Raw genomic sequence first — 26,323 nt, 5'->3', positions numbered from 1 at the left:
GGTCAAGGCCCAAGGGGAGAGAGAGATAGAGAGAGTGACGAGGTGGCCTATAATATAGGAGTGTTTGAAGGTGGATCGTTGGACGTGACCGACAGTAGACGACGATTCATCGTTCTCGTAGGCTTCTGATCCTGTCTTGTTCTTTCTTCTAACTAATTGCATTGTGGATTAGCACAATCTTTGAGTGATTTGACTAATTAGACTTAAACTTTTTGTTATCATTATTATTATAATGACTTGGAGAAACAAAATATGAGACCATTATACCAATTAAAATTACTATTTTTAATTTTTCTTAAATAAGTTTAAAATTATTTAACTTTTTTGTAACATATAGATGATTAAATATGTAAAATTTAATTTGTCTCTTAATTTTACTTGAAATTGAAAAATCTTTAATCCCATTTTAATAAAGCCAATAATTTGACATTTTAAAATGATATTTATAACTACTTAGAATTACAAATAATGTCACCTTAGTAAAGGCATTAATCATAAGTCTTAAATTAATTTGAAGGTGGAAATTTTGAAAAGTCATATGACAACCTTTCAAATATATATATAAATGAAATGAAAAGTCTTAAGAATATTAATATAATGTTCAAAAGCACATTCATCAATACACTCAACAAAAAAAAGAAAAAAACCAATCATTACAATTTACATATTAAGATAATATATAAAATATTTTTCATGCATATTTTAAATACAAATTAAATATCTAAAAGATCAATCTCAAATTCTCAATAAAGGAAGTTAGGTGACAAGCTGAATTTTGATAAATATCTTGTGTAGAATATGATTAGGAAAAATTTGTAATGTGAGCTCTACTTTATCGGTGGAGGCCAGGAGGGTCCCTTTTAGCATCATTAAAATGTTTTCTTGAAATCTACCCAATAAAGCAAAAAGTAACCAAAAAAAAAATATCCCTTTACGATATAAGAAAGTAAGGAAAAAAAAAAGAAAAGGGAATGCTAGGCCTAACAATAAATTTTACAGAAAAAATTTTATAAACTTACGTGGCAGAATATTATTAAGTTTTATTTTATATCTAATCATATTGTGCCACATCAGTTTGTAAAAGTTTTTCTGTAAAATTTATTTGTAAGTCTAACATTCTCAACAAAAATAAAAAATAAAAAAAGCTCACCGCCACCGTGTGAGACTGGCACGAGTCATTGTTTTTTTTTTTTTTACTTAATATTTTGGTACTTTCTTACAAGTCCCAAAAGGTGTGTACTTTAAAAAAATGTTAGGTTTTACAAATTTTATTTTAAAAATTAATATTTTAGTAAATAGAATGATAAAGTAATGAGATGATAACACATTATTTAATAACCTAATTAAAAATAAAACCTAGCATTTATCGTATAGTTTTTGTCCACACATAAAATAAAGCCTCATTTTTTTTTTCTTCGGTTAAGATTAAAACTGATTTGATCAATGCAACTTCATCCCACTTGTCAAAAAGTAAGGAATATCTTGAGGTGGGAGTTTTGAATTTTTATTCGGATTTTTTTTTTTTTAATACAAGGACCTCGTTATATTTTGTGGACATATAACGAAAATTTTACATATTAGCCATTTAAGTTCACAAAAAATGTTAACCGTAGAAAATATTGATAAATTAAAACCCCCATTGGAATTTTTAAAAACCTAAGAAAATATTGCAAATCATTTGGCATATTAGTTTCTTGGGTAAAGCTATTATTTCCCTACATTTATCACTCTTATTTTATATGTACTTTTTATATAATTATTATTATTATTTTTATTTTTTTAAAAAAAAGGTTGTTTAAAGCATGTTTCATTACTAAAAAAAGCCGGAGTCTCTAGGCCCTTTTTCTCATAAAACTGTTTTGGGAGGAGGGAGCAAATTCTCCCCGCTCCCTTCTCTCCCCTTCCCTTTCTACTCCCTGCTCTTACTCTTCTCATCTCCTTTTGGTTTTTATTTTTATTTTTATTTTTTTTAATGTTTGTAGGTGTTCTCCAACCAGATCAATAATTTCGGTCTCTCCGCTATGCATCTGTCCACCTTTTACCGTGTTGTGCCGTTCATCTCCTCTCTGGTCTCTACTGCTGCTTATTAGTTGTTTATTTGTATTTTTTGTTTTGAATAAGAGATTTATTTTCTCTCGATCTGCCCTCATGAGCGATACTGAATAATTAGGTGTGAGAATTATTTCTCACGGCCAGTTTAAATAAATTTTGTTAGAAAATTTAACTCCCCATGTCTTAGATCTAGTATGTTCGGAACAGATCAGTTCTTTAACTGTATTTGTACATAGGTTTGCAAAAGATTAAAGTCATAAATAGCATTTAATTGTAAGAATTTTTGTTTGTATATACGACTTTGTAATCTCATAGTATGTGACTATATTTTTACAGAATTTTATGTTTTTTACTTTATTATATAAGAGTTTTATGTTTGTGATATTTAATTAATGAAATCTTCGTATTTCTGTTTAAAAAACAAAAACCGAAGATTGGTATTACGTGGCAAAATTACAGCTCAATGTGATTTTGACGTGGCAAAATATCTGACAGCTCGAGGAAAAAGCCCAAAACCCGGTCCTATATCGTAGTGGACCAGAATCTGAGGCTAGCTCGGAGCTAAAAGAAGCTGAAGACATGGCCACCGCAACAAAGCTGGTGTCGTTAGCTCTTTTCTGGGTCCTGATTCTGTTCGGAACCCTAGCTATCATCCAGGTACTTCAACCGTTTTATCAAAATCTTCAGTGTAATGAAACTAAAGCCGTCATTTTTTTTGTTTTTTCACGTTTGTTTTGGGATCAAATTTCAGAATAGATTAAGCGATGCCGGTGTCTTATCTGAGGAAAGTGTTATTAGAAGTCAGCCCCAGGAGGTTTGGAGGCTATCTTTTTGCTGTTCAAACAAACAGAGCCTAATGAATTGTTTTTTCCTACTTTGGGTTTTATTTGGTGGTTAAAGATATCTATTTGGTTTGAGTATGTGAATCAGAAAAACAAGTTGGAGGAGGATCTGGAGGAAGTGACCAACAAAGTGTTCTTCGATATTAAAATTGGTGGAAAAGATATGGGTATGGCCTTTGTGGGTCTCTGTGTTTGACTATTTGTTGTGCTTTGTTTAGTACCACAGAATTGGAATTTCAAATCTTTTTCACATGGGCAAAAATGTATATGTAAGTCTTTACTGTTTTTGTCCTTATACTGCAAATATGATGCATTTATATCGTCAGATTTGATTCTTTGGTGAAGTGGAAATGGTTACTGCATTGGTTGCAGGGTTTTGTTTCCTTGAAGAAAAAAAACTTGTATTCACAAAAAATCTACACCATGAAAGCCGCGAATTGGATATGTTAATGACTTCTGCATATGAAATGATATAGAATGTCATTGTCCGGGTCTTTTGTGATGCCTTTGAAGAGATTTTGTTGCAGCATTGCTGTTTTTTGGGTGCTTTGGGAAGCATTTAGACAATGTGTATGGGCCAGGGCAATTTTGTATTTATTTGTTCACGAAAATGTTTACATCATTCTTTATACCATGCTGCTGTGACCATGGTTTTTATGTTATGTTTATGAATTTACACATTTAAGTAGTTGATAAGTTTAATTGGACTAAACTCTTTATATTTTTATGGATGAACGTGGTTATAAGAAATGTCCTGTAAAACAAATAGAGCTATCTGAAATTCCATGTCAGAAGCTGTTACCATGGAATTTCAGAGACAGCATTTTGTTGATTGGCTGCATGAATTTAGTCTCAACATTCTTATACGTTTTGCAAGAATGTTCTTTAAACATTGTATTAACCATCATTTTCATTGCTTGCAGGTCGCATAGTCATAGGCCTATTTGGTAATACAGTTCCTAAAACTGCAGGTATGGTACCCAAGTATAATGGAAGCCGCTGCTTATACTTGTCTCCATTGAGATCTCTCACCATTAAAGTAAGTTACTGACTTTACATTTTCTTTGTGCAGAAAACTTTCGAGCTCTTTGCACGGGTAGCCAAGTAACTCTTATCTGCCTTCTTATATATTTAATCATATGGAGGCTACTTCTTATATATGTAAGGGAAAATATTATGGAGACCTTCGCCCATTTTTCCATCAAATAAATAACAAAAATGATAAGAAAATACAATTATGCTCATATATATATATATATATATATATATATATACACAACAAAAGTGAGAAGGAAAAAAGGGGGGGCTAGATAAAGCTTGGAACGACCAGTCGCAGTGGTGGCTGGGCACAACACAGTCATGCCCAACCACTAGTGTGGCCGGGTTGTGCCTGACTGAGACATGGATGGGTGGGAGGCCAGTCGGGGTGACTGGGCTCTCACCTAGCCTAGCCACTATAGCTAGAAATGATGTTGTGGCTGAGTGAGAGCCCAACCATTATGGCTGGGTCGTGCCTAGCTGAGACATGGTTGGATAACCTAGACATGGTGATGGTTGGGTGAGAGCTTAATCGAGGTGACTGGGCTCTCACCTAGCCCGGCCATCGTAGCTGGAAATGACCCAGGCTTCCTTTTTTCTTTACTTTTTTTGCTTTACTTTTTTTTTTTTATGAGAAGGGCTTAAATATATTTTTATGTCATTTATGTTATTTATTTTGATAAAATTGGATGAAGTCTTGGGTGTAAAATGATTGTAAACTCAGGCCTTTAATTTGCAAATTTAGAAATTGAGGTTTAAAAGTCAAAATCAGGTAAAGCACAAGGGGCTTACATAATATTTTTCCTATATATAACTACTTGTTCCCTTTACTGTGCCTTTCTATGATCCTATAAGAGTTACTGCCATTGTACATTTCAAGTTGAATGAATCCTCTCATTGCAGGGGAGAAAGGAATGGGAAAGAGCAGGAAGCCTCTCCATTACAAAGGGAGCACATTCCATAGAATAATTCCCAGCTTTATGATCCAGGGGGGTGATTTTACTCTTGGCGATGGGCGAGGTGGAGAGTCAATCTATGGTGCAAAGTTTGCCGATGAGAACTTTAAACTAAAGCACACTGGGCCAGGCAAGCTTAAGTCGTCCTTCACACCAGAATTGTTTCTTCCTTGCAAAATTTCTTCCATAAAGTTTATTGTGATTGGTTCTGAAGTATACTGTAAAATGTAAGCCGAAAAGAATGCTAATTTATCTGGTACTTTTTTACTCTTAACAGGAAACCTGTCGATGGCAAATGCTGGGCCAGACACCAATGGATCACAATTTTTTATTACCACTGTCAAAACTGGATGGTAATAATCTCTTTTGCGACAATCTATAAATCATACTTCTAGAATAGCATTATAGGAGATCCCAGATTCTTGTTTTCCAACAAAGTTGGTAATGTCCAAGGTCAGTGTTGTGAAGCTGCTTATGTTGACAATATGTTACAGTCCCTCTATGCTTAGGACTTGATGTCATTCGTCTCTGCCTCTCAAGTATTTGAGTTATAAGTAGGAGCCTTTAATTGCAAGTCGTTTTATATTTTGGGTCTTTTGAGTCAATAAGAGTTTAGGAGTCTTTGAGTTGTTTTCGAGTAGGAATCAACTGTTACAGTTGTAAGTCTATTTAAATCAACTTTATGAATAAAATTAATATAGAGAGAAGTGTTTCTTTCAAACACTTGATTTGAAGGAGGTTCAAGTTCCCTTTAAGAACCTACCATAAATTACCCCATTACAGACTTGATAAGTATTACTGTAGCTCCTTTGAAGAATATCTTGTCCGAGACATTTTCAACCAGATAAATTTGGTAGTATGGTCATCTGAACTTTGCCAGTAAGTGCTCTGCACATTGTAGATCGGTTGCTTAGCCCATATTTATGCAAACTTGGAATTTTTTCTTACATTCCTGCATTTGGTTTTCTTTAAAGGTTGGATGGGCACCATGTTGTATTTGGCAAGGTGCTTTCTGGGATGGATGTTGTCTACAAGATTGAAGCAGAAGGAAGCGGGAGCGGCGCGCCTAATCGCAAGGTTGTCATTTCAGACAGCGGTGAACTTACTATGTGACTGACTGCCCTGCATATCTTATGCTTAGTGAGAAGGGAACTCTCATTTTCCAAAACGCATTATATTCAAGTTTCTGCAGTACCCCACCCCCAACCTTCAGCTGCAAACAATACCAAAACTTTCTTGTATAATGTCCATTTAATAGGAATTGATTCTTTAAAAATAGAGATGAATTATATTATGGTAAAAGATTAAATTTTACAGTTTTAATGGTGCATATGTTGTTAGAGAAGGGATTGCCTGCTTATCTTATGCTGAGAAGGGAACTCTCATTTTCCAACACGCATTATAATCAAGTTTTTGTAATACCCCAACCTTGAGCCGCAAACAATCAAACCAGTACTTTCTTGTATAACGTCCATTTAATAGGTATTAGTTCTTTAAAAATATAGAGGAATGATTTCGTAGTATAGATTAGACTTCATACATCTAATGATGCATATATTATTAAATCATTTTTAAATGACATAATACCATTTACCATTAGATTTAATAAAACAAAATTTTGACAAAAAAATAATTCTTTTCCATTTCAATTGAAACGATGACAATTACAAGAACTACTTATTAATTACATTACGAGAGTGAAACCACACAATGATTGCGTGATTGTGCTCAGTACAGTACTTGAGAAAACCCTAATTCCCATCTACTATGGATAAGCTTTTAACAACCAAAAGAAGAGCTCAATCAATATAACAAACCAATTTGAAGCGACATTGCATCTTTCGAACACCTCTTCTTAGCGGAGGTTGTTGCTTTGAGATATCAAATCCAAAACCATGCAACCCCACCTTCAAACAAGAGCAATTACTCATCATACAGCGCATAAGCAAGAATTCATGTGAGCAAACAGATCATAAATACCTCTTTGGGTTGGTGAATTGAACAGGAAAGTAGGTTGTTCCACTGTAATCCTCCTTGTAAAACAGAACACAACACTGAATAAGCATTACAGATTTATTTGAACACAGAATGGGCCGCTTTAGAGCACATCAACGGCAGAGTACCAGAGACACCCATATAAACAGAGTCGCTTATTCCAAACAGACTCTCACCAACAAAAACATGGAACAAACACTTTTTTAAGACGGACCCATTTGGCCTCAATTTCCAAACCAATCATACAGACCATACAATATGAATAAAGAGAAGGGGGAATTACTAGGAGAATTTCAGGGCTCGGGACTCTAGGTCTTGGGGGATTTGGCGGAGGAGCGTTGGTGGAACAGGGAGGAGAAGTTGGAGGAGAGGTCGGAGTAGAGTGAGACGACCTTGGAGATGTTGCTGTTGATCTCTTTGATGAGCGCCACGTTCTTCACCATGTTGTCCGGGATCTTCGACTGGTGGTTCTCGTTCACCTGCTGGATCAGCGCCCGGTTCCGGTCCAGCACGCTCTGCACCTGCCGAAAGTTCTTGTCGAAGGTCCCCCACATCTCGGCGTCGCCGCCTTCCTCGCCGGCGTTGGTGGGTAAAGTCTTGTTGTCGTGGTCCATGCTCGAGTCTGCGGCGGAGAGGGAGGAATCGGGTGTGGACATGTGCGCGTAGAGAGCTAGATTAGACACATTTTTTTCTGTTTTGGTTCTTCTCTCATCTCATCTCTCCCTCTGAGAGAGGTCAAGTCACTAGTGTCGTAAGTGATGGTCGGTTACGCGATCAGAGATGGCGTGTGAAACAAAACCAGGGGATTGTTGTACCTACTAAAGAAGCACGCGCGTCGAGTGCGAGTAGGGTCATGTTTCTTAATAAATATCTTGGGGGTAAAAAAGGGAAAAGGGAAACTGATTTTGCCACGGCGTGAACTCTCAATCCCTTGACCTTTGTCCGTATCGGAAAATATCTTCTGAGCAATATTACTGTGGTTACTTTGCGTTTGACTTCAAGGCAAAAACGAAAACAGCTCTAGTTCTGAGTGACGACAGGACAATTCAGAGGGCCTTTCTTTTTGGTAAAAAAAAAATTAAAAATTGAATAGTTTAAACAGATATATGGACTTAATTGCAGAGCCCAAATGCACCATGCAGCGTGGAAGCAGGGCCCAACCCCTCTTTCAATCCTTATCCGGATTCAAGGGCTCAGGATCAATAAACAAGAGCCATGGGAGATCAAATACATTTTTCAAAAAGCTAACATTCCCATTGGAATTTGGAACAGATATATGGCTATTGTCTACTTTTGATTGCAATCATCATGGTGTGTGAATACTTCTTTAGGCTCTTTGGTTAATTAATAAAGCATTGATACACTGAATTTGACTGTTTTCATAATTAATACTCAATACAAAACTTCATAGACAGGGGGCATTACTTTTATGCACCAATCTCGTACACTTACAGACAAGGCCCTACATTGTGATGGAGATTAATCATAAAGTTTAGCGACTACTCATTTGATTTTCTCTTCCTTCCTAGAATGGAAGCTCTCTGAAATCTGGGGCCACCCATCCGCCACTTCTTAAAGGCTGCCATTGAGGATTGAGCTGCCTCATACACTAAAAGATGCATAACCACAAGACTATCAATGTAAATAATACATACATGTGAAGTCAAGAGAATAGAAGATATGCTTAAATATGAAAAAAGAAAAAAGAAAAAAGAATCTCACAATGGGTTTCTTCTTTTGTCAAAATTGTCAAGTGTTTGGAAGCCGCTGGGTATGCTGCAGTGTGTGCCTTGGTGAGGACTTCCTTGTACCTGCTCTTAAATGCAGATAAGAGCAAAGGTCCAATGGTTCTATCAGCAACCCTGTCCATCAAAATGAAAAGAAAAAACTTGTATTCTTGTAAGGCAATTTTTGATAAGGCAAACAAAGAATACACTAAACCGTTAAATATATATAAGCAAGAAAAGACAGGTGCGGCGAGAGACTCACAGTGGTGCTATCTTGCATCCAAATTCATAGAAGTATGGACTTCGAGATCTCAGATCCACACATGCAGAATCAGCCTGGATTTCCAGCCTTGTCCTGGTATAGAACAAAAAGAAAAGTAAATAATAGATATGACACCTCTCAACACGAAAAGTTTAAATCAGTCCATGAAACTAGTGCACGTGTTTGCAACAATACAACTGGGTGAATCCTACCAGTCCTATGGGGGCTCAGAAAATAGTTACATGATCTGGTTATGGTTATAATTTGGAACCACCAGACACTCAATTCATTAACAATGGATAAAGAAAACAATCCAGACAAGAAAAGATCTAGTAATGAGATCTCAGAGCATAATATCAGATTGAATTTCGGCACCCATAGGCCAGACTTTTGCAACAAAGGTTCCATTCCCTCTACAAGTTTGCCGAGATACAAGAAGCAATATAAGTCTCCTATAACTCAATCCTCATAATCCTCTCAGATTAGAATTTTCAAATGGGAATTAGAAATGTCACTCAGATCTGTTAGGACCATTACTTTTGATTGAAACAAGCGGGGACATTCATTGATACAGCTTGTCTCAGTTGTAATTCATGAGCAAGCCAGAAAGGTAGCTCTACCTTTGATCCCACTTCAACCTGTAAAACACACACAAGAAAGTATCAAAAACTGTAATTTACCATCCACTCCTGTGCAGCTCCAGTTTCAATAGAACTTACAGAGTCAGTTTCAGAACTGGGATCAATTCCCACTCCACCTGCTGCCTTCTGGAATATGACTGAGACAAACTGTGTGCACATGAACAAAATACATAATAGTATTAGATTGAGAAATTAAGAAGAGTTGGAAGCAAAACTATCCAGCAATTGAAGACATAAGTGTTAACCTCTTCCTGAGTAATAATATCATCGATGTCATAGTAATTTGCCATTCTTGAAACCTCTGCTTGTTGCTCTTATAGTTCCTCTCGACTCATAAAAGACAGCTTAATGAGGAACCCAATTGCTGTTTTTTGAGCACAAAATCATATAGTTACTGTGAAACCCCCTTTTGCTGAATCAGTAGAAACAGCAAAGGTAAGTCATAGAAAAAATTATAACCATAAAATCCAACATTAACATACATTCTGAAATTAAGATTAAAACTTGTAAGATTCCAGGCTTTAGTACAGAGTTTCAAAACATTCGGACCCAAATTCAGTTTCAAGCCATTTCCACTTTCTGCTCCTGTAAAGCTCTTACAATTTTCACAATCCTTGCGTAGAACTCCCAGCATCTCCTCCCACAACACCCCCCCCCCCCAAAAAAAAAGGCAGAAGGCAAAGTATTTTGTTTTTAAGTCCACGATTTGAATTTCAAAATGGATATTGGTATGGATCTAAAAACCCATGAATTTGTACTCTGAATATAAAGATCACCTTCTTTGGATCAAATTCGTACACAAGATTTGGAAATTTGCCAAATTACCATGTTCCAATCGAAGAAGAACTTACACTTTATGAAGCATGTTCCATGCAAGAAATATCAAAGAAAAATATAGGCACAGCTATATATATCGGGTTCAAGCGACCAAATCGAGCCACAGAAATCATCGAACGAAAAAAAGAAAAAAGAATAATAACTTTAGCAATAAAACCGCGTACTTGAAGTGAGAAAGAAACCCTAGAATACCAAAAAGAAAGGACCTCCCCGAGACTGAGACAAAGAAAATTAGAACAACTTATATAAAATGAACTAAGAAAATGTAGTTTCGGAAGAAATTGAAAAAGAGAAAGTAGAGAATTACCTGAGAATTCTTGATCCTCTTTTGCTTTGCGGAGAGAGAGAGAGAGTAAGAGGCGCGATGGGGAGGGAAACTCAAAGATTATGAAATTTCTCGAACTTCTTTTTATTTTGGCGCCTTATGTGAAATTATTATATTCTCTCTAATTCAGATTTTTTTTTTTTTTTTTTTTTAAAGGAAAATCATTCTTATCTCATTAATAGAGGAATCAAGAGTATTAAAACTCTTACAATCACAGAACATAACATTCTGAAAGATCTTAGCCGAAGTTAAAAGATCAAAGTCGTAACTAAAAGATTACACATCAAAGACGTCAAACATCCGCTAACCTATAACTAATCTTCAATTGGAATAACAGATCTGCACTAGGCAGACACAAACTAATGCATAGGTAGCTCTTATTCTTCAACCCTGGGATCAAAAGGACCCCATGCCGGCACACATCCTCCTGAACCCGAAAGCTAGAATATCGTTCACATCCACAACCCTAAGGGTCTGGACCAAAATAACAAGCGAAGAGATCAAGAAAGAGGATATGACCTTATTACAAGCAGCAAGAAAAACAAGAAAAATACAGGAAAAATCAAAGCAATACAACTAAAAATTTAAAAATATGAGCACACTAGGCGGATGACAGCAGTCGGAAGAAAAGCCGATTGTGTGCTTGCCGGAAACCGATGCGTAGATGGGTTTCAGTTTATTAAACTACATAGGTAAAAACATTGACATTTTTTCTAGTGTGTGATTAATAGACAGATGTTTAGTTTAATAAATTAAGTTATATTAATTTTTTCAACCTAATTTAGAGGAAAGTTAGGTAAAAAAAAATTTACTAAATGATTATCATATTATCATTGCGGTAATTATTATATTTTAAAAGTTATAAATATTTATATGATAATAAAGTTTTAATAATTTAATTTGAAAACAGTAACTAAAACCACAATTTTGAAATGTATCTTAGTCCTATTTTAGACTGTTAGTTTAAGAAAGAGCAGAACTAGGACTTCAGGTTTGGGGACAAAATTAAAATAAAACAAATAGAATTGAGGTGGTAACAAATTTATTATAAATAAAGGATATATCTCATGAAAAACAAATAAATTAGATGAAATTTTAAAAATTTGGAGGACAATCCAAGGCTATTGCTAGGTCCGCCCTTGAGTTTAAGGGTAACAACGAGGGTTTAGAAATAGCTTCATTTAAGGGATTAATAGTAAGAGTGAAAATGCGAGCGAATAATAACTACCCTCGTCCACTATCCTATATATACGGATGTAGATAGCAAAAATCAATATCCGTAAATGCGGATGGCAGATTTAAGGTATGCGGATTATACATCCGCAAAAATCAATATCCGTAAATGCGGATGACAGATTTAAGGTATGTGGATTATACATCCGCAAAAATCAATATCCGTTAATGCGGATGGCAGATTTAAGGCAAGTGGATTATACATCCGCGTCCGCATTCCTTTATATATTTAAATTTTAATATATATGTATAAATATTATGTATTTAATATATGTAATTATTTTAATGTTGTATAGAACCATATGCGGCTATAGAGTCGACTTGGCACAAGATTCTATCCATTCTATAATACCATGAAGGGCTACAGTCGATTTGGCACAATATTCTATCCATATAACATTGCCAATTTGATCTACCTTTACAAGAACAAATCAAGAAAACAATCAAAGTTCAAATTATCTTTCTTCATTCTTCAATTTCTAGCAGACAGCTCTGCATGAGTTCTACAACATCTCGACAAACTAGTCCCACTGATTCTCCCAGTAGTAAGTCCACTCCGATGGGTTTAATGTTGTCTCTCCATCAGCAGCAACAAGATCATATTGAGAATCCTCCGGAAATTCGGTCAGCATCGACTTCCAGTGTAGAGATGGCTCCCAGTCAGCTTCCTTGATCACCTTTAGTATCTCCCTAGCAACTATCTTGCTCCCTTCAGCTGATAAATGAATCCCATCTCTGAAAAAAAAAGAAGGAAGAAAAACAATTAAGCTGTGGAACTTGATGGTGTTGGCAGAAAATAAGATACAGAAATTTTGGCCAAGTAAACTTACGTGAAACAAGCATCCATCCAATCATCTCTTTTCTGAAGTGCAGTAAAAAGATCTACGACCTTCACACCCATTTCTTGGCACAGCTTTATACAAGCTTCTGAGTAGTTTTGGCATAACTCATTTGTTCTAACTAGCTCGCTAAAAATTTTACTGGTTTAAGAAAGAAAACCTGTATTAGAATTGACATTACTGTAAAAACCCAGGAAACAACACACTCAAGATACGCACGAGAGCACCTTGTGTTTCCGCGAACCTTGGCCTCATTGACAGGGGGACAACTTAAGAAAATGATGCGTGTTTTCTCCGAGAGGCTCTGATTTTCAAATTTGCAATAGAACATGCATTAGATAGAGGGAATGTTCAACAAAAACATATACACAATACTTCAAACCCACATTAACACGAGAGAGAGAGAGAGAGAGAGAGAGAGATTTGATCTCATTCGTTTCATAAATGTGAATTTTTTAGTGCCATTTTACACGAGAGACTTTGTCAACGTGTGAAACTAAAAATAAACCACTTTTCCCTTTGCAATTCCCTGGAGGCGATATAATATCTTCAACGGTCCCCAGGATTAGAAACCATACAGGATTCTTGTAATAGAAAATCCAAGAATCAATTGGACAAGAGTGTTGTTTGTTGAACCTTCCAATAAGCCACAGTGTCAGGTTTTTTCATTGGTCTACAGTCTACGCAGATACATTTGCAGAACACATGAACATGGCAACATTGTATCAATTGGTGTTGTGAAGAAAGTACCTGGAGATGAGTCGCAATCTTTCTCATGTTCGCAATATATTCAGGAAGTGGTACATGAGGGCCTAGGCCAGATGAGTGAGGCCCCATAGAATCATTACCACCAAAATAAACTATCACCAAAGAAGGCTGCAGTGCAGCATCCTAGAACCAAGAAAGGTAATGTTGGGGTCAGGGCACCATTGTAATAAGAAAATACCATCAACTATGAACTACGCATGCAAACTAGAATCCATTTTACACTGCCTCTTTTAAGTTCTTAGGAAATGCTATCATCAGAGCAAAACGGAAGAGAGTAATTCGGCATCAATAAACACCTAAATACCTTAAAGGCAACAGGGTATTTTCCGCTCGAAGTATAGTACCTTTGGAAAAACTTGATCAAGGACCTCAAGCGCACGTCGTGAGTTCCACCCAAAATACCCTCGCAACACAATGTCTGCCTACAAGGAATCATGAACAAAATAGGATTGCCATAAAAAAAATTAGGATGCATAAAAATAAAGTTATTACTAATAGTAAATCCATTGCACAAACAAACATAAGACTGATTGTGTGCTCACATGAGAACAGAGCACATAAAAGGGTGATTTTGATAAACTTCTTCATATTAACATTCTTTCTTTATTTGAACTTGTTTTTACATACCAGCTAGTTTATTCAAACAAAAATCGGCCTTGGCCAAAAGACAGAAATTTGGAGACATAGAAGATACTTAGATTATTTAGAAGCTTTAAGGATCGTTTACATATATAACAGAAGACTATTGTTCATCTTCAGTACTAACAAAAGAGAATACAAAATTAAACAAAAAGGTCAATAAGATCTCAGCCACTCTTCAATTTCTTACTGGGTCTTCCTCCTTCACATGTTATAAGAATGGTGCAAACTAGTACTCCTTACACTGACCTCAGGAGAAAATCTCGATTATTAATCACAAAAAAAAGAAAAGGCATAAATCTGAACTCGTTCAGAATCTCCAATTAGAAAAGCGATCAAACCAGATCTATGAAATATTAGCCCTATGTATCAAATTCGACTCGACTAAGCCCTATCCAAATACAAGTAGTCAAATTGCATGAACCCGTTTTGGCCAAAGTTCAGTAAAATACTAATTTACCAAACACCCATCAAACCCAAATTCTTAAACAAAATATAAAATCAGTGTCCTCATAACCGTTCCTCAACCAAAATGGGTTCTTTTTATTATTATCATTATTAACATACAGAAAATAAATAAACAGCAAATTCAGCATGGATTAAGGGCATGTTATCCGTAATTCAAAAGTAAACACATTGCTATTCACATGGCTAAGAAACCAACACGGAATCAAACCACACACAAACACAAACACAAACAAAAGAGTGTACTTTGCGAGCGTAGATGTCAGCCAGAGTGGCACCCCAACCGCCATGGCCGAAGCTGAGTTGGACAATGGAGGATCCAAAGAAAACGAACTGATGCCTCGCTGGTCCCACCATGTCTCTCCAGAACGGCGTCTACAACCCAAAAAAACCCAGCACCGCCACCTTCCTTTGCTAGTTTTTTCCCTCTCCTCGGAGATCAAAGAAACGGTCTTTCGTGAAGAACACACTACCACAAGACGCTATTTATAATGCTTCAGGGGTCTTTTGAATTTTTATAATGCAAGTAGAAAGTTAGAAACAGTAGTACTTGCTGTCCCGTATCGACAACTCGGCAACTTCCCGTTTCCTAGGCTGTATTTGGAAAAGGGCCGAACTCAAAAACCTAAAAAAAAAAATTTTAAATTAATTTCAATATTCTTATTTTTTACCTTACATCAATTATTTTTTATGATTATTCAAATAAAAAAAATTACTACAAAACAATTTTTTTAAAAATTTTTTTTTATATAAAACATTCTTATTTTTTTCTCTTATATCAATCAAATCTGCTACAGTATTATTTCACTCCATTTTTCCATTCCATTACCAAACACAGCTAATACTACAAGATTACCGGAGCTGTGTTTTTTTGGCGAGAAAAATAACGATTTTAAAATATAATTAATATAGAAATATATTTTTTTAAAAATACAATCAAAGCTCCTAAAATTACGGTTTTAAAAACTGGACTATATTGCTTGTGATTTTTTTTTTTTTTTCATGTTTTAAAAATGTCTATTTAAACAAGTGATATGTTACACAATATAATGTCCACATTTGACCCATATTTAGTGAGAAAGAGAAAATTGAAATTTCAAATTTCAAATTTCAATTCTGATTGTCCATCTGCCATGTTACTAAAAATGGGCATTATATTACACTAAAGCATTTCTCTTTAAACAAATATTAATATAAAATTAAAAAAATTAACAAAAAATCGAAACACTTTCTACAATTTTGTTAATGAGATGTAGCCAATAAAATTGCGCTAGACGCGCTTCAAACTTTTGATAAAATTATTTACTTGACAAAGTATTACATTTATGAGTATAACATGTGAAAATTGAAATACATAGCTCAATAAGTTTTATACTATTTATAGAGTAATGTTAAAACTTATAATTTTATCCTACAACTATTTCACAATATTGATGTAATAGTCTCAACTAATCCTTGAATGAGTTATTATTAAAAAAAAAAAAAACAATTGAGATTTTCACATTAATATTATAAAATAATTATAAAACAAAAATATAATTTTTGGCATTGCTCTTATTTATATCTTGATTGGCATGCATAAATCTCAAGCAACATTAATTTAATTGGGATAAAATTGTGACTTTGTTGATTTAGATGAGCCTTATCTAAAAATATTGGTTACATAAAAAAATGGTTATTTAATCACATAAATAATGCTTCTTCTTTTCTTTTCTTTTTTCTTCAAAAGGGTTGGTAATTGGGGATTTGTATATATATATATATATATATATATATATAATTAGAATTCACCATCAATATTATGAGAAATTATGTAAAAAAAAAAAATGTGGGTTGTTCGTGATATATTGGCGCTATTATTATATAATTAGAGATGATTGGAAAGGAAGTGGGTGAAGTAGAATAAATTCGGGGGACATCATATATAATTAGCCTCTTTATGGAAAAGGAAAGACCTCGCATGACAAAACTAAAGTGTCACAAGTACCGTTGCATTCTTCCATGCTTTGATCAAAAGCTTTAAACCCTTATAAATAAATAATAAAATAAAAAAGCTATGGGTCTCTCCTTTTTTTTTTTAAATAAGAAGTATATAGATGTGAGAAACATATGTTAACGTATTATTAAATAAAATGACATAATTTAGAGGGGTAAAATAATATAAACATCAAACATTCTTCTACGAAAATGATGCAAAGTGATAGGGGCCGGGGCCGGATAATAGATGTGATGGGTATCTGGTAAAGGAGACGACACAATGCAAGGCTAATAGCCTGATTGTTTGGTAGCCAACTGCCAACCAACCAACGCTCCCTCCATTAATATGATGATGATGAAGCCGAACTACACACTCAACGGCCGGATGACGCTCGCTCAACTCCTACAATCCTCGAGATCATCGCTCTTTTGTTTTTTATGTCAAATGATGTGACCTGTGAGGCATTGTATGGCTTCTTGTTGTTGCATTTCCCATTTTGCGTCCCTCGATTTTTCTTTTCTTTTTCAGAAAAATATCGAGAGTTAATAATGTGAGATTTCAATTTGATTCTCTTTTTAAAAGGGAAAAATTGTAAAATAGCTATATTTGCCTCTAGCCAGGGCCGACACTGTTGTTGGAAGGACACTGTTTTAGTTACTGTGCCATCTAACATGTACAGTGTTAAAAATTGATTTTGTAATATTAAATTTTTTTTTTTTTTAATATTTTGCTTTAAAAAAAAAATTAATTAATATTACAAAATCAATTTTTGACACTGTACATATTAAATGGCACAGTAACTAAAATAGTGACGTTTCAGCTACAGTACCAGCTTTGGCAGGAGGTAAACATAGCTAATAAGTCTATATTAAATGGCACAATAACTAAAACAGTGACGTTTAGGCTACAATACCAGCTTTGACCGGAGGTAAACATAGCTAATAAGTCTCCGGGCACCGGCTGTTCGATTGGGCGTACGCACAGTAGCTATAGGCTATATAGGATGTACTAAAAGTCAGTCAAGCCTGCAGTAGCTCTAGCTGAGCCTTCAGAGGCCATTTACTTCGAAACGTATGGCATATGCCAATTAATCTCATCGCCATCAATTCCCAAAGGACAATCTTTTAAGACAGCTGACACTTGAATCATCACTTTTCTGTCTGTCTGAAGAGCATTTTCCTTTCCTTTTTCTACTAGTTGTTGGAAAATTGGGCCAACACAAAGCTTGCAATGTAAAGGCCCAAAACCCGTTCCACATCCCCCATAGGCACCTCGGCAGACTTCAATATTGCTTACGTCTATTTTTCTTTTTTGCAATACAAGGAAATTGTGATTACATTACATGATAGCTTCATTTGAACATTCTAAATTCATAAACACCTTAATGTGAAAATGAATAAATACAAGTTTCAATTTCTGTGATTGCTACACAAAATAACACAAATACATGAATTATTCCATTTCCTTTGTAAATATCGTACTCCTTACAATCTATCACTCGCCCCATTGATGGGATTGAAATATAATTTGTGCCCAAGAAAAAAAAAATGTTTATTTGGTCCTTCTTTTTTCTCTATAAAAAATTCAATCCGTCAATCCGCAATCAAGAGCCCAGTAAGTGGATGCTTGAGATTTGACCACGGAGACAAAGAATATGTGAGCCTATTTTGGGGTGGAGGGGATTTAAAGAAAAAGAATATCTGGGTCCTTTTTTTAAAAAAAAAAAAAAAGAAGAGTTTTTGCCATCTTTGGTTTCATTAACACAAAGCCTTCCTGAGTTGTAAAAGCCACAAGGCTATCCGCATTCCAAAGAGTCGAGCTTCCAACAAGATTTCGTCCAACCAAACACTCAGCCAACGTAACAGAGATTTCTGTTGTAACAATCTTGCCTCAATGAGTGCCTCAGATGAGACCTTTCCAATGATGAGGAATGTATGTGGAGACGACCCCTGCAACTGCTCAAGAAACAATTCAATTGATAAGCAACACACTATTTACTTCACAATTAAAACAATTTTCACATTGCATTTAAGTTGTTGATTCTGCAGATTTTTGGCTCAAGGTTGTGCATGTCACGAATTTGACTGAATTTTACAGAGCTATAATATATGGCCAAGGGCATTTTTAGATGACTGAAGTACCCATTTACAGGAGGAAACAAAATGTTACTTCTTTTGAAGATTTTTTTTTTTTTTTTGATAAATCTTTTGAAGATTTTTAATTAACAAGAAGTTCTCTAAGTTCCTGACTCTGGACTAAAAATAGGGTTTATGTAGTCAAAACAAGAGTGTTGGAAATCATTCTTTTTGTTTGATTTGGCTTCACCTATTGAATTTTATAGCTCTTCTAGCAAACAGAAATTACTTTCAGTGGAACCTAGAGATCCCTCAGTTAAGTAATGGGCAACAAAGAGGTAGAATATATTTCATACCAGAGAATTGTTAACTGTTCGTAAACAATCATTTGTCTTCAGCATCAACAGAATTACACGCGGCAGTCTCCTCAGAAGTTCTGAGATTTGAGAGAAATACTGAGAAGCATACATCTGGAAAAGACAAAAAGAAAAAGAAGGCAGGTACGGTCAAGCAATAAGTAACAATCATTACATTAAGACCATCTACCCAATCTAAGAATGAGCAGCACAAGACCATAGCAGGTTCCTTTCAGTCAAAAAACAGTACTCCAAAACAATATGGTACATTATTGCAACATTGAGGGGGGAAGAGAGAGAGAGAGAGAGAGAGAGTATGCAATTTAATCAGCACGTAAATCTGGCATGAATTTTTATAGGTGGAAACAATTAGAAGGGAAAGATTCCTTGGACAGAAGATCACCTGTAGCTCTGAACGGTCACTATCAGTGCCTTGTACGACCAAATGATCAACCGACGAGTCAACAACCCTATTCCATGGCCTCATAGTAAGAATTCCTGCAAATAGTGCATATAGATCCTCCCCAGCACCCAATTTTACACTATTTTCCTTTATTGCGTTAGCATCAGCAAATATTAGTGCCTGCAACAAATATGTAAACAAGGAAAAAAGCAAGTTGCTTCAAACAGGAAACTATACTTGAAGATTGGAAGACAATTTTTAAGGAAGCAGCGGTATACCTTCCAAAGTGCCGCATAATTGGTTCTTGTATGAAAGTCGAGCTCTTTATACAATCCATGGTCTAGAATAATCAACTGTGGTTTTTTCTTGCCTAGATATGAGAAGGGAGAAGTCCATAAAGAAATCCATGTGCAGTATTTGTTGAAACCAACAAACAAAAAGGGAATAAACATGAAAATTTGTGAAGAGAAAAATACGTGCTACCAGGGTAGGGTGAAGTATATGAGATCAAGGGTCATAAAATGCAGTATGGAACAGTTATTGGTGCAGGAGACAATTACTTAAAAAAGCAAGTCAATACTTTGACTGGCAAAGCTTTATATTGTGAATATTTTCCAAGTTTTTGCTTAATCTAACCATTCAAATGTTACATCGTTTGCTATGAAGAGTAATAAGAGATCCTATGGGGACCACAACTAGCATGTGGCAGAGAAGCACTAGAAATGGCGGCAGTAAACATGCTGGCAGTGTTCTCCACTGCAATAAAAACAGGATAGCAAATCGTGCAAAATTTTACAACATGAGTATCACCTGGGATGAGCGTTCATTACTCACAGCATATCACCTCAAAATTGTAAGAATTTAAGAACAAGTAAATAACATTTCTACATCTTTCAATTTAGTAGAGATTTCAAATTTTAGATAATAGAGCATATGTTAAAATCCAAACTCTCAATGATAAATCCAATCCTCTCAGATTTATCTGTAACATCTATGAGGATTTTGTTTCACTGTTAACACTTACGACTAGAACATGCACACCAAGTAATGAAGAACTCTTTTTTTTTTTAATAAATAAATAATAATAATGAGACAAATGCGATGCACTCATTATAAACATCATATTATTGAAAAATCAATTTTCTAAGGGATTACAGTTGCAGCTGAGAGCAATTTCCTGCAGAATTCTACTTGCTCACAAGTTTCAACAGCATTGTTATAGTATAATAATACAAATGCGATGATCTGCCCATAGTGACTATAATAATCAGGGCCACAATGGCCCCATCCAGATGGACTTGGGGTTTGGTCTAGGCAGGTTTGCAGTTGCCATGGCTAACATATATAATCATCAGAAATAGCTAAGAACTAAAAAGATCCCTCAATGGGTAATTTAACATAAAGAGAAGCCTCACCTAGAATACTGCTTTTACTTGAAGGCAAAGGGCGAACTAGCAAGTTGGCAGCATGGGGATCACAATGGACAAACCCATGTTTGAACATCATCTCAGCAAAAGCTTGACTAACCTGCATCAAGTGCAAGAATTACTTACTAATTTCTACTTTGTGGCTTTGGCATTTCAACAACGTCTCTATGAGACAAATGTAAGCCATTCTCGGTATTGGAAAGCCCAACTTGTACAGTCTTTAACCTCTAACCAAATACTGTCTATGTCCATATCAAACCCATGAACTTACTAATTTTGCAACTTCATTTGGTTGAATTCCAAGTTTTTGAATGGTCTTCACATCATTTACTTGTGGACCATCCATAAATTCCATGGTTAACAACTTTGAGGTACTTAAATTCCAATACACCTTTGGAACATATACATAGTCCGCAATATGAGGAGATAGCTTCTGAAAGTTATCCAAGCATTTCTCGCTGTTCTTCGCCTCAACCAAAAAATTCAGTTCCTGAGGGCCATGATATCAAATGATCAAATGACAATACAGCTACAAAAGAATAAATATACAGCGCAAATTTTAATATAAGAGAAGCTACAGATAAATGTCTAGATTTAAAAGACAATAAGGTTCCACTCTCCTCAATGCAACATTAAAAGTCTCCAGCAAAAAGATTTAGCACCAAAACATGTTGGTCATGTTCGGCATAAGTTTGAAGTTACCTCAAATATAAGGAGGAAAAGCCATCTTGTTTGATGGCTTCAAAAAGACAAACTACGTAATCATAGTTTGAAAATATGGCTAACGATTTTAGAATATGAGCTGAGAGAGTTAGGTCAGATGCCTTGGTCACAATTCAATTATTATTATTTTTTTTTGATGAGTAGTCACAATTCAATTATGAAGGAAGATAAAAGTATAACAAACATAAGGAAACCACAAATATGTATAATCATTATCTTTTTGGGATAAAGGCATATAGTGAACAGTGAAAAGAATAGCAGTTAAAGCAACTTACCTTCGGTAAACTTTCGCTCATTTCATCAAGCAACCACCTGCATAGGAAAGTCAAGAAAAGAAGACTTCAGTCAAAACCACCAATTCAAGACCAGACAAATTCCTACTAAAAAAGACATGAATAGAAAAGTTTGATACACTTGATATATATAGAACTTTATGCTGAAGACCTATATGATATCTCTACCTAAAGGCCATTTACAGCCCAAGATTATATAACTTTGTACCAGACTTTGGCACTTGACACCTAGATGATCTCTACCTAATTTTCTCATAATCTAGAATAATGTCAGGATAACCAGCAGGCACAAAAGCAACCACAATAGTACCTGTAATCAAAAGAAGGAAAAAACCTATGTAAGGTGGTCACAACAAAATCCACAGTGGCATGATCTGCAGCCGCAGTATCGGTCATGTGAGTGTGCTGAACCTGCATATGAGAAATTATTTGGATATGGGCACATAATCCTCATAAAAAACACAACTTGCCTTTCAAACAAGAGTAATGCTACTCTTCACACCCATTTATCACACTCATTTCATATCAACTAACGTGACGTATTCTAAGTGGCTTCCCATGTCAGTTACTTAAAAAAAAAACACAAAAAAGCCACATAAAATACATCACGTCAAACGGTGTAAAATGAGTGTGATAAATTGGTGTAAAGAGTAGCATTACTACTCAAACAAATCCAAATGAAAACTTGGCTCCACCTATCATTAATAATTTCTATTCAAGGTAAATGTCACAACAAATGAAACCTTCACAGCAACTTTCTGGCCATCATGCGTGAGAGCAACATGAACTTGTGCAAGGGAAGCGCTTGCTATTGGAGCAGGATCAAATTCGGAGAATATCTGTAGATGAGAAGGCTTAATTAACTGGGCTGATATTGCGCGATTTATACAAAATAATTACTACAATTGATAAAAGTAGTCTGATGATTAAGAGCCATGTAAAAATCCATATGCACCAGAAACGTTAAAATATTTATGTGCAATGGAATAATCTTTCAAAAAGAGCATATTGACCCACTTACACGCATACAGTACTCCTATAAAGAAACTTCCAAAAAATAAACCTAAACAATAAAACATACTTTATCCGGTGTCTCTCCAAGCTCTTTCTGGAACACTCGGCATACTTGATCATATGAAGAAACCGGACATCTATTCAACATAGACTCCCTCATTGTCTGGACATACTCCTGAGGTACCAAGTATTCCTGTATAAAAACCGAAGAAGAAAGAATTGGTGTTCAATGCAACTGAGAAATATTACTTTAACCAATAAATTACTTATCAATCCCACAACTGAGAAATATTAATTTAACCAATAAATTACTTATCAATCCCAGAACTTATTCTCTTGTTCTTTCTTTTCTTTTCTTTTTTTCAATGATTACAAAAACCCAATACCTACTCTAACAGTATAGAGAGAACTCCCAGTCCAACTTTCGCCATAGATACCTAAGGAAGCATTAGCAGATTAAGAGCATACCAGCTGCCCAATATGTTGACCAAGCTTAATATATATTCCTCCATTTCTGAAACACAGTTCTTGAAGCTTACGCGCAGACCTTAGGTGAACTTCGTGCTTAACTTTTGCCCTCTCAATACTTCCTTCAGGTAGTCCCCACAATGCATATTCATAATCTAACAACACCGCCAAAAAAAACACAAAAACAATTTGCATAAAAAATTGAAATGCTATAGTTTCCACTTCACCAAAATAGTATGATAAATCTATAATTGAAGGGAAAGCCAAATTATTCATGAATTGACAAACCCTAACCCTAACGCGGAACTCAGCCTACCGAAGACGATGGAGGCGGCAGTGACGGAGCCGCGAGCAAGGCGGAGAGGGACGGCGGTGAAGAGCTTCAGCGCCGTTTCCGGATCGTCCGAGGTGGCGACAGTGGCCGCGGCGCCGCCGACGCACACTGCAGCGGAGACCACCGCGAGCTTCTTTCCCGTGCGCCACAAGAATCGCGTGGCCATGCTCCTGAGCTCTGGAGTCTCTTCCTAGGAGAAACGAGCGCGTGAGTCTCTTTGCTCGCTGGGCTTATCGCTTCGGGAGCCGAGCTTGGATATTGCCGTTTAAGGCATTAACGCAGGCCGTCCGGCATTGGGTGGGTTCGGGCCAAACTCAGCTTGGGATATCTGATGCATATTGGGCCGGGTTTGGGCTAGCAGAAATCGATGGTTCCTTAGTTGAGTTGTCCATTTTTTTTTCTTTTCCCAATTTTGAATGTGTTTAAACACATTTTTATGGATAATTAAATGAAATAAGATTAATAAAGCACCACCTACTGTCACATACAACAATTGGTTCTTATATAAATGTAAGTTATTCAATTGACTAATCTCTTTCCATGCGAGCATGCGGTTCCCATACATTTACTAGAGTTTTTATTTTATTTTTTAAAATTGTGCATGATATAACTATTATTCATCGTCATGGAAATTGAGTCAGCGGTTTCAAAATATACGGTTTAAAAAAATAGCAATTTCAAAACGTGATTTTTAAAACATACCCCCTTCTGCATGTTGTGCAAAAAAAAGAAGTGATTCTTTAACATTTTCAACCCATGATTTATATTTCGAACATACTCTCAAACGAAACACTTTTTGCGATTTGATTTAAAAATGCATGGTTAACCATACTTTTGAAATCGCAAAGTTAAACACACTCTTAGTAAAGAAAAAACATGACAAATGTTTCAATAATATATATATAGTTTTAATGCATTATATACAAGGCTTATGCTAAAATGATCCTCAATGTATATATATTAAGTTAGGTTTTGATGGTGTAAATGGGTGATAACAACATAATAATTTAATAATTAAAGGTGTTCATACTAATCATACATATATCCCTACATTCTATAGTTTTCATAGATATATAGTGGTAACTTTCAATTCATGCATGTTACTGTTGGATTCTGAAGGATCGTAGGATCTTGTATAATTAATCTCAGGAAGGATTTCTCCCGTTAGGGTGAAAATCCTGTGGAGATCAAGATAACTTGAAGAACACCCAAATCTCACGTACGTAAAACTAACGTACGTATATTGAGATTGTAGGAATTGTATTTGTGTTATCCTGGGACTCTATTTATAGAGTCCCAACTCAACTCTTCACCAAGAGTTGTGTCGCTTGACCGGTTACTTCCACGGAAAGTTATATTACCTTCCTGTATATATTATACAATCTGGTGTGAGGATGACCACACTTATAATAGTGTGATCACCCTATGCACCTTCAGTTACAAGGGTGACGATGTACACATCTCTCCGTGGGATTGTAAATCTTCGTCAAGCTAGAGGTGCATGCAAGCATATAAATAAATGATGGAGGCATGCATGCAGACGCATGGGATGTTGGTCATTCAAATTTTTCTATCCTTTCTCCCTTTATTTCCATCGGAAAAAATCATTCTTAAAACATTCACATTGATTTATGTATATTTTTATGTAAAATGGTTATTTAAAACTTACTGTATTTAGTTTAGACGTTTAGTTAATTAATGAGTTTTAAAAGATATTATATATCTGATTATCTTTTATATATATTAAATTTATTTATTTATTTTTTATAAAAATTATATTTTTCTTATAGATCCTAATTTTTCAACTTTAAAAAAAAAAAAGAAAAAAAAAAGGGGAGAGATGTGAAGAGAGAAATAATAGTAGAGAAATTTGGAAAACAAGAGATGTGAAAAGATGTGGAAGAGAAATAGTATATTAATGATATGGATGTGTTAACCGTATCCGCTACATGTAACGGTACACTGTTTACAAATTCAACAAAAATGCATTTTACGTTTAATATGCATAATTCGATGTAAATGATTTTTTAGTGTTTTACTCACCTATTTTAGATATAAATAAGAAATGGGTAAGATTGTGAGGGTTCTTAGATAAACGCTCAACGATCCTTCACATGGGCAAAAGACAACCCATGTGAAGGCTTTGTTGGGTTCAGTACTATGCTATTATAATGCTGTGATTACAGGTGATGAAGTGAAAAACTTTAAAGATGTTGTTTTCAGCATTCATCATACAAAGGTGTTTCTAATAAAGAAAATCAAATGATTCTATTTTAATCTCCTATCCTAATGGATGGTGAAACTTTTATGATCACGTCAGACGTGGCTGACACCGTTATGATCAGAAAAGAGAGAAGAACAAACGAAAAGGAAAATAGAAAGAGAAAAAGAAATCACAAGCACTTTCTTTCTTGGTGTCTCTTTAGTTTCACTGTTCTAAAACATAATTAATGAATTAAAATAAATTTTTATGCGTTTTCATACCCAATTTTGCCTACAAAATCACATAATCAAACGACCAAAAGCAAGTTTAAAAGAGAGATTAAGGGATATATTCTCGAAGGCCCACTTTCAACTTTCGGCTCAATTTACAACTTACATAACACGTATGAATGGATAAAAAGGGAAAAAAA

The 26,323-nt window shown here is 35.2% G+C and overlaps 5 protein-coding genes across 10 annotated transcripts; 1 reads left to right on the top strand and 4 right to left on the bottom strand.

Moving 5' to 3' along the window:
* Positions 1 to 2,011: 2,011 nt before the first annotated feature.
* On the top strand, positions 2,012 to 6,190 carry LOC132187450 (peptidyl-prolyl cis-trans isomerase CYP19-4-like). Its single transcript, XM_059601765.1, has 9 exons — positions 2,012 to 2,069; positions 2,548 to 2,709; positions 2,804 to 2,866; positions 2,983 to 3,061; positions 3,818 to 3,865; positions 3,967 to 3,990; positions 4,836 to 5,018; positions 5,166 to 5,241; positions 5,863 to 6,190. The coding sequence occupies exons 1-9, from the start codon at positions 2,022 to 2,024 to the stop codon at positions 5,999 to 6,001; spliced, it is 822 nt and encodes a 273-aa protein (XP_059457748.1). The 5' UTR covers positions 2,012 to 2,021; the 3' UTR covers positions 6,002 to 6,190.
* Positions 6,191 to 6,504: 314 nt separating this feature from the next.
* On the bottom strand, positions 6,505 to 7,690 carry LOC132187451 (protein EARLY FLOWERING 4). 2 transcript variants are annotated; one of them, XM_059601767.1, is made up of 2 exons: positions 7,167 to 7,690; positions 6,505 to 6,910 (listed from the first exon to the last, which is right to left on the bottom strand). In XM_059601767.1, the coding sequence occupies exon 1, from the start codon at positions 7,537 to 7,539 to the stop codon at positions 7,192 to 7,194; it is 348 nt and encodes a 115-aa protein (XP_059457750.1). In that variant the 5' UTR covers positions 7,540 to 7,690; the 3' UTR covers positions 6,505 to 6,910; positions 7,167 to 7,191. The 2 variants fall into 2 exon arrangements, with proteins under 2 accessions (XP_059457750.1, XP_059457749.1); XM_059601766.1 differs by having other exon boundaries at positions 6,505 to 6,921; positions 7,167 to 7,688.
* A 502-nt stretch (positions 7,691 to 8,192) lies between these two features.
* LOC132187788 (DNA replication complex GINS protein PSF3-like) lies at positions 8,193 to 10,747 on the bottom strand. 4 transcript variants are annotated; one of them, XM_059602226.1, is made up of 8 exons: positions 10,658 to 10,747; positions 10,515 to 10,566; positions 9,759 to 9,877; positions 9,592 to 9,660; positions 9,410 to 9,510; positions 8,873 to 8,965; positions 8,606 to 8,745; positions 8,193 to 8,492 (listed from the first exon to the last, which is right to left on the bottom strand). In XM_059602226.1, the coding sequence occupies exons 3-8, from the start codon at positions 9,801 to 9,803 to the stop codon at positions 8,383 to 8,385; spliced, it is 558 nt and encodes a 185-aa protein (XP_059458209.1). In that variant the 5' UTR covers positions 9,804 to 9,877; positions 10,515 to 10,566; positions 10,658 to 10,747; the 3' UTR covers positions 8,193 to 8,382. The 4 variants fall into 4 exon arrangements, with proteins under 4 accessions (XP_059458209.1, XP_059458208.1, XP_059458205.1 ...); XM_059602225.1 differs by lacking the exon at positions 10,515 to 10,566; XM_059602222.1 differs by lacking the exon at positions 10,515 to 10,566 and having other exon boundaries at positions 9,759 to 9,925; positions 10,658 to 10,741.
* Positions 10,748 to 12,229: 1,482 nt separating this feature from the next.
* Positions 12,230 to 15,140, bottom strand: LOC132186824 (GDSL esterase/lipase CPRD49). 2 transcript variants are annotated; one of them, XM_059600912.1, is made up of 6 exons: positions 14,866 to 15,140; positions 13,820 to 13,937; positions 13,498 to 13,638; positions 12,975 to 13,051; positions 12,739 to 12,888; positions 12,230 to 12,643 (listed from the first exon to the last, which is right to left on the bottom strand). In XM_059600912.1, exons 1-6 carry the CDS (start codon positions 14,907 to 14,909, stop codon positions 12,430 to 12,432), a joined length of 744 nt encoding a protein of 247 aa, XP_059456895.1. In that variant the 5' UTR covers positions 14,910 to 15,140; the 3' UTR covers positions 12,230 to 12,429. The 2 variants fall into 2 exon arrangements, with proteins under 2 accessions (XP_059456895.1, XP_059456894.1); XM_059600911.1 differs by having other exon boundaries at positions 13,860 to 13,937; positions 14,866 to 15,137.
* A 2,892-nt stretch (positions 15,141 to 18,032) lies between these two features.
* LOC132188542 (putative ABC1 protein At2g40090) lies at positions 18,033 to 23,935 on the bottom strand. The gene is made up of 12 exons (XM_059603032.1): positions 23,673 to 23,935; positions 23,357 to 23,511; positions 22,956 to 23,081; positions 22,618 to 22,713; positions 22,185 to 22,285; positions 21,857 to 21,893; positions 21,130 to 21,348; positions 20,847 to 20,958; positions 19,710 to 19,801; positions 19,432 to 19,611; positions 19,029 to 19,142; positions 18,033 to 18,552 (listed from the first exon to the last, which is right to left on the bottom strand). The coding sequence occupies exons 1-12, from the start codon at positions 23,854 to 23,856 to the stop codon at positions 18,355 to 18,357; spliced, it is 1,614 nt and encodes a 537-aa protein (XP_059459015.1). The 5' UTR covers positions 23,857 to 23,935; the 3' UTR covers positions 18,033 to 18,354.
* Positions 23,936 to 26,323: the final 2,388 nt, after the last annotated feature.

This window comes from Corylus avellana, chromosome ca7 (assembly GCF_901000735.1).
Source record: "Corylus avellana chromosome ca7, CavTom2PMs-1.0".
Classification (NCBI taxonomy): Eukaryota; Viridiplantae; Streptophyta; class Magnoliopsida; order Fagales; family Betulaceae; genus Corylus; species Corylus avellana.
The sequence above is the reverse complement of the archived record's forward strand: the minus strand, read 5'-3'. Positions and strand labels throughout refer to the sequence as shown.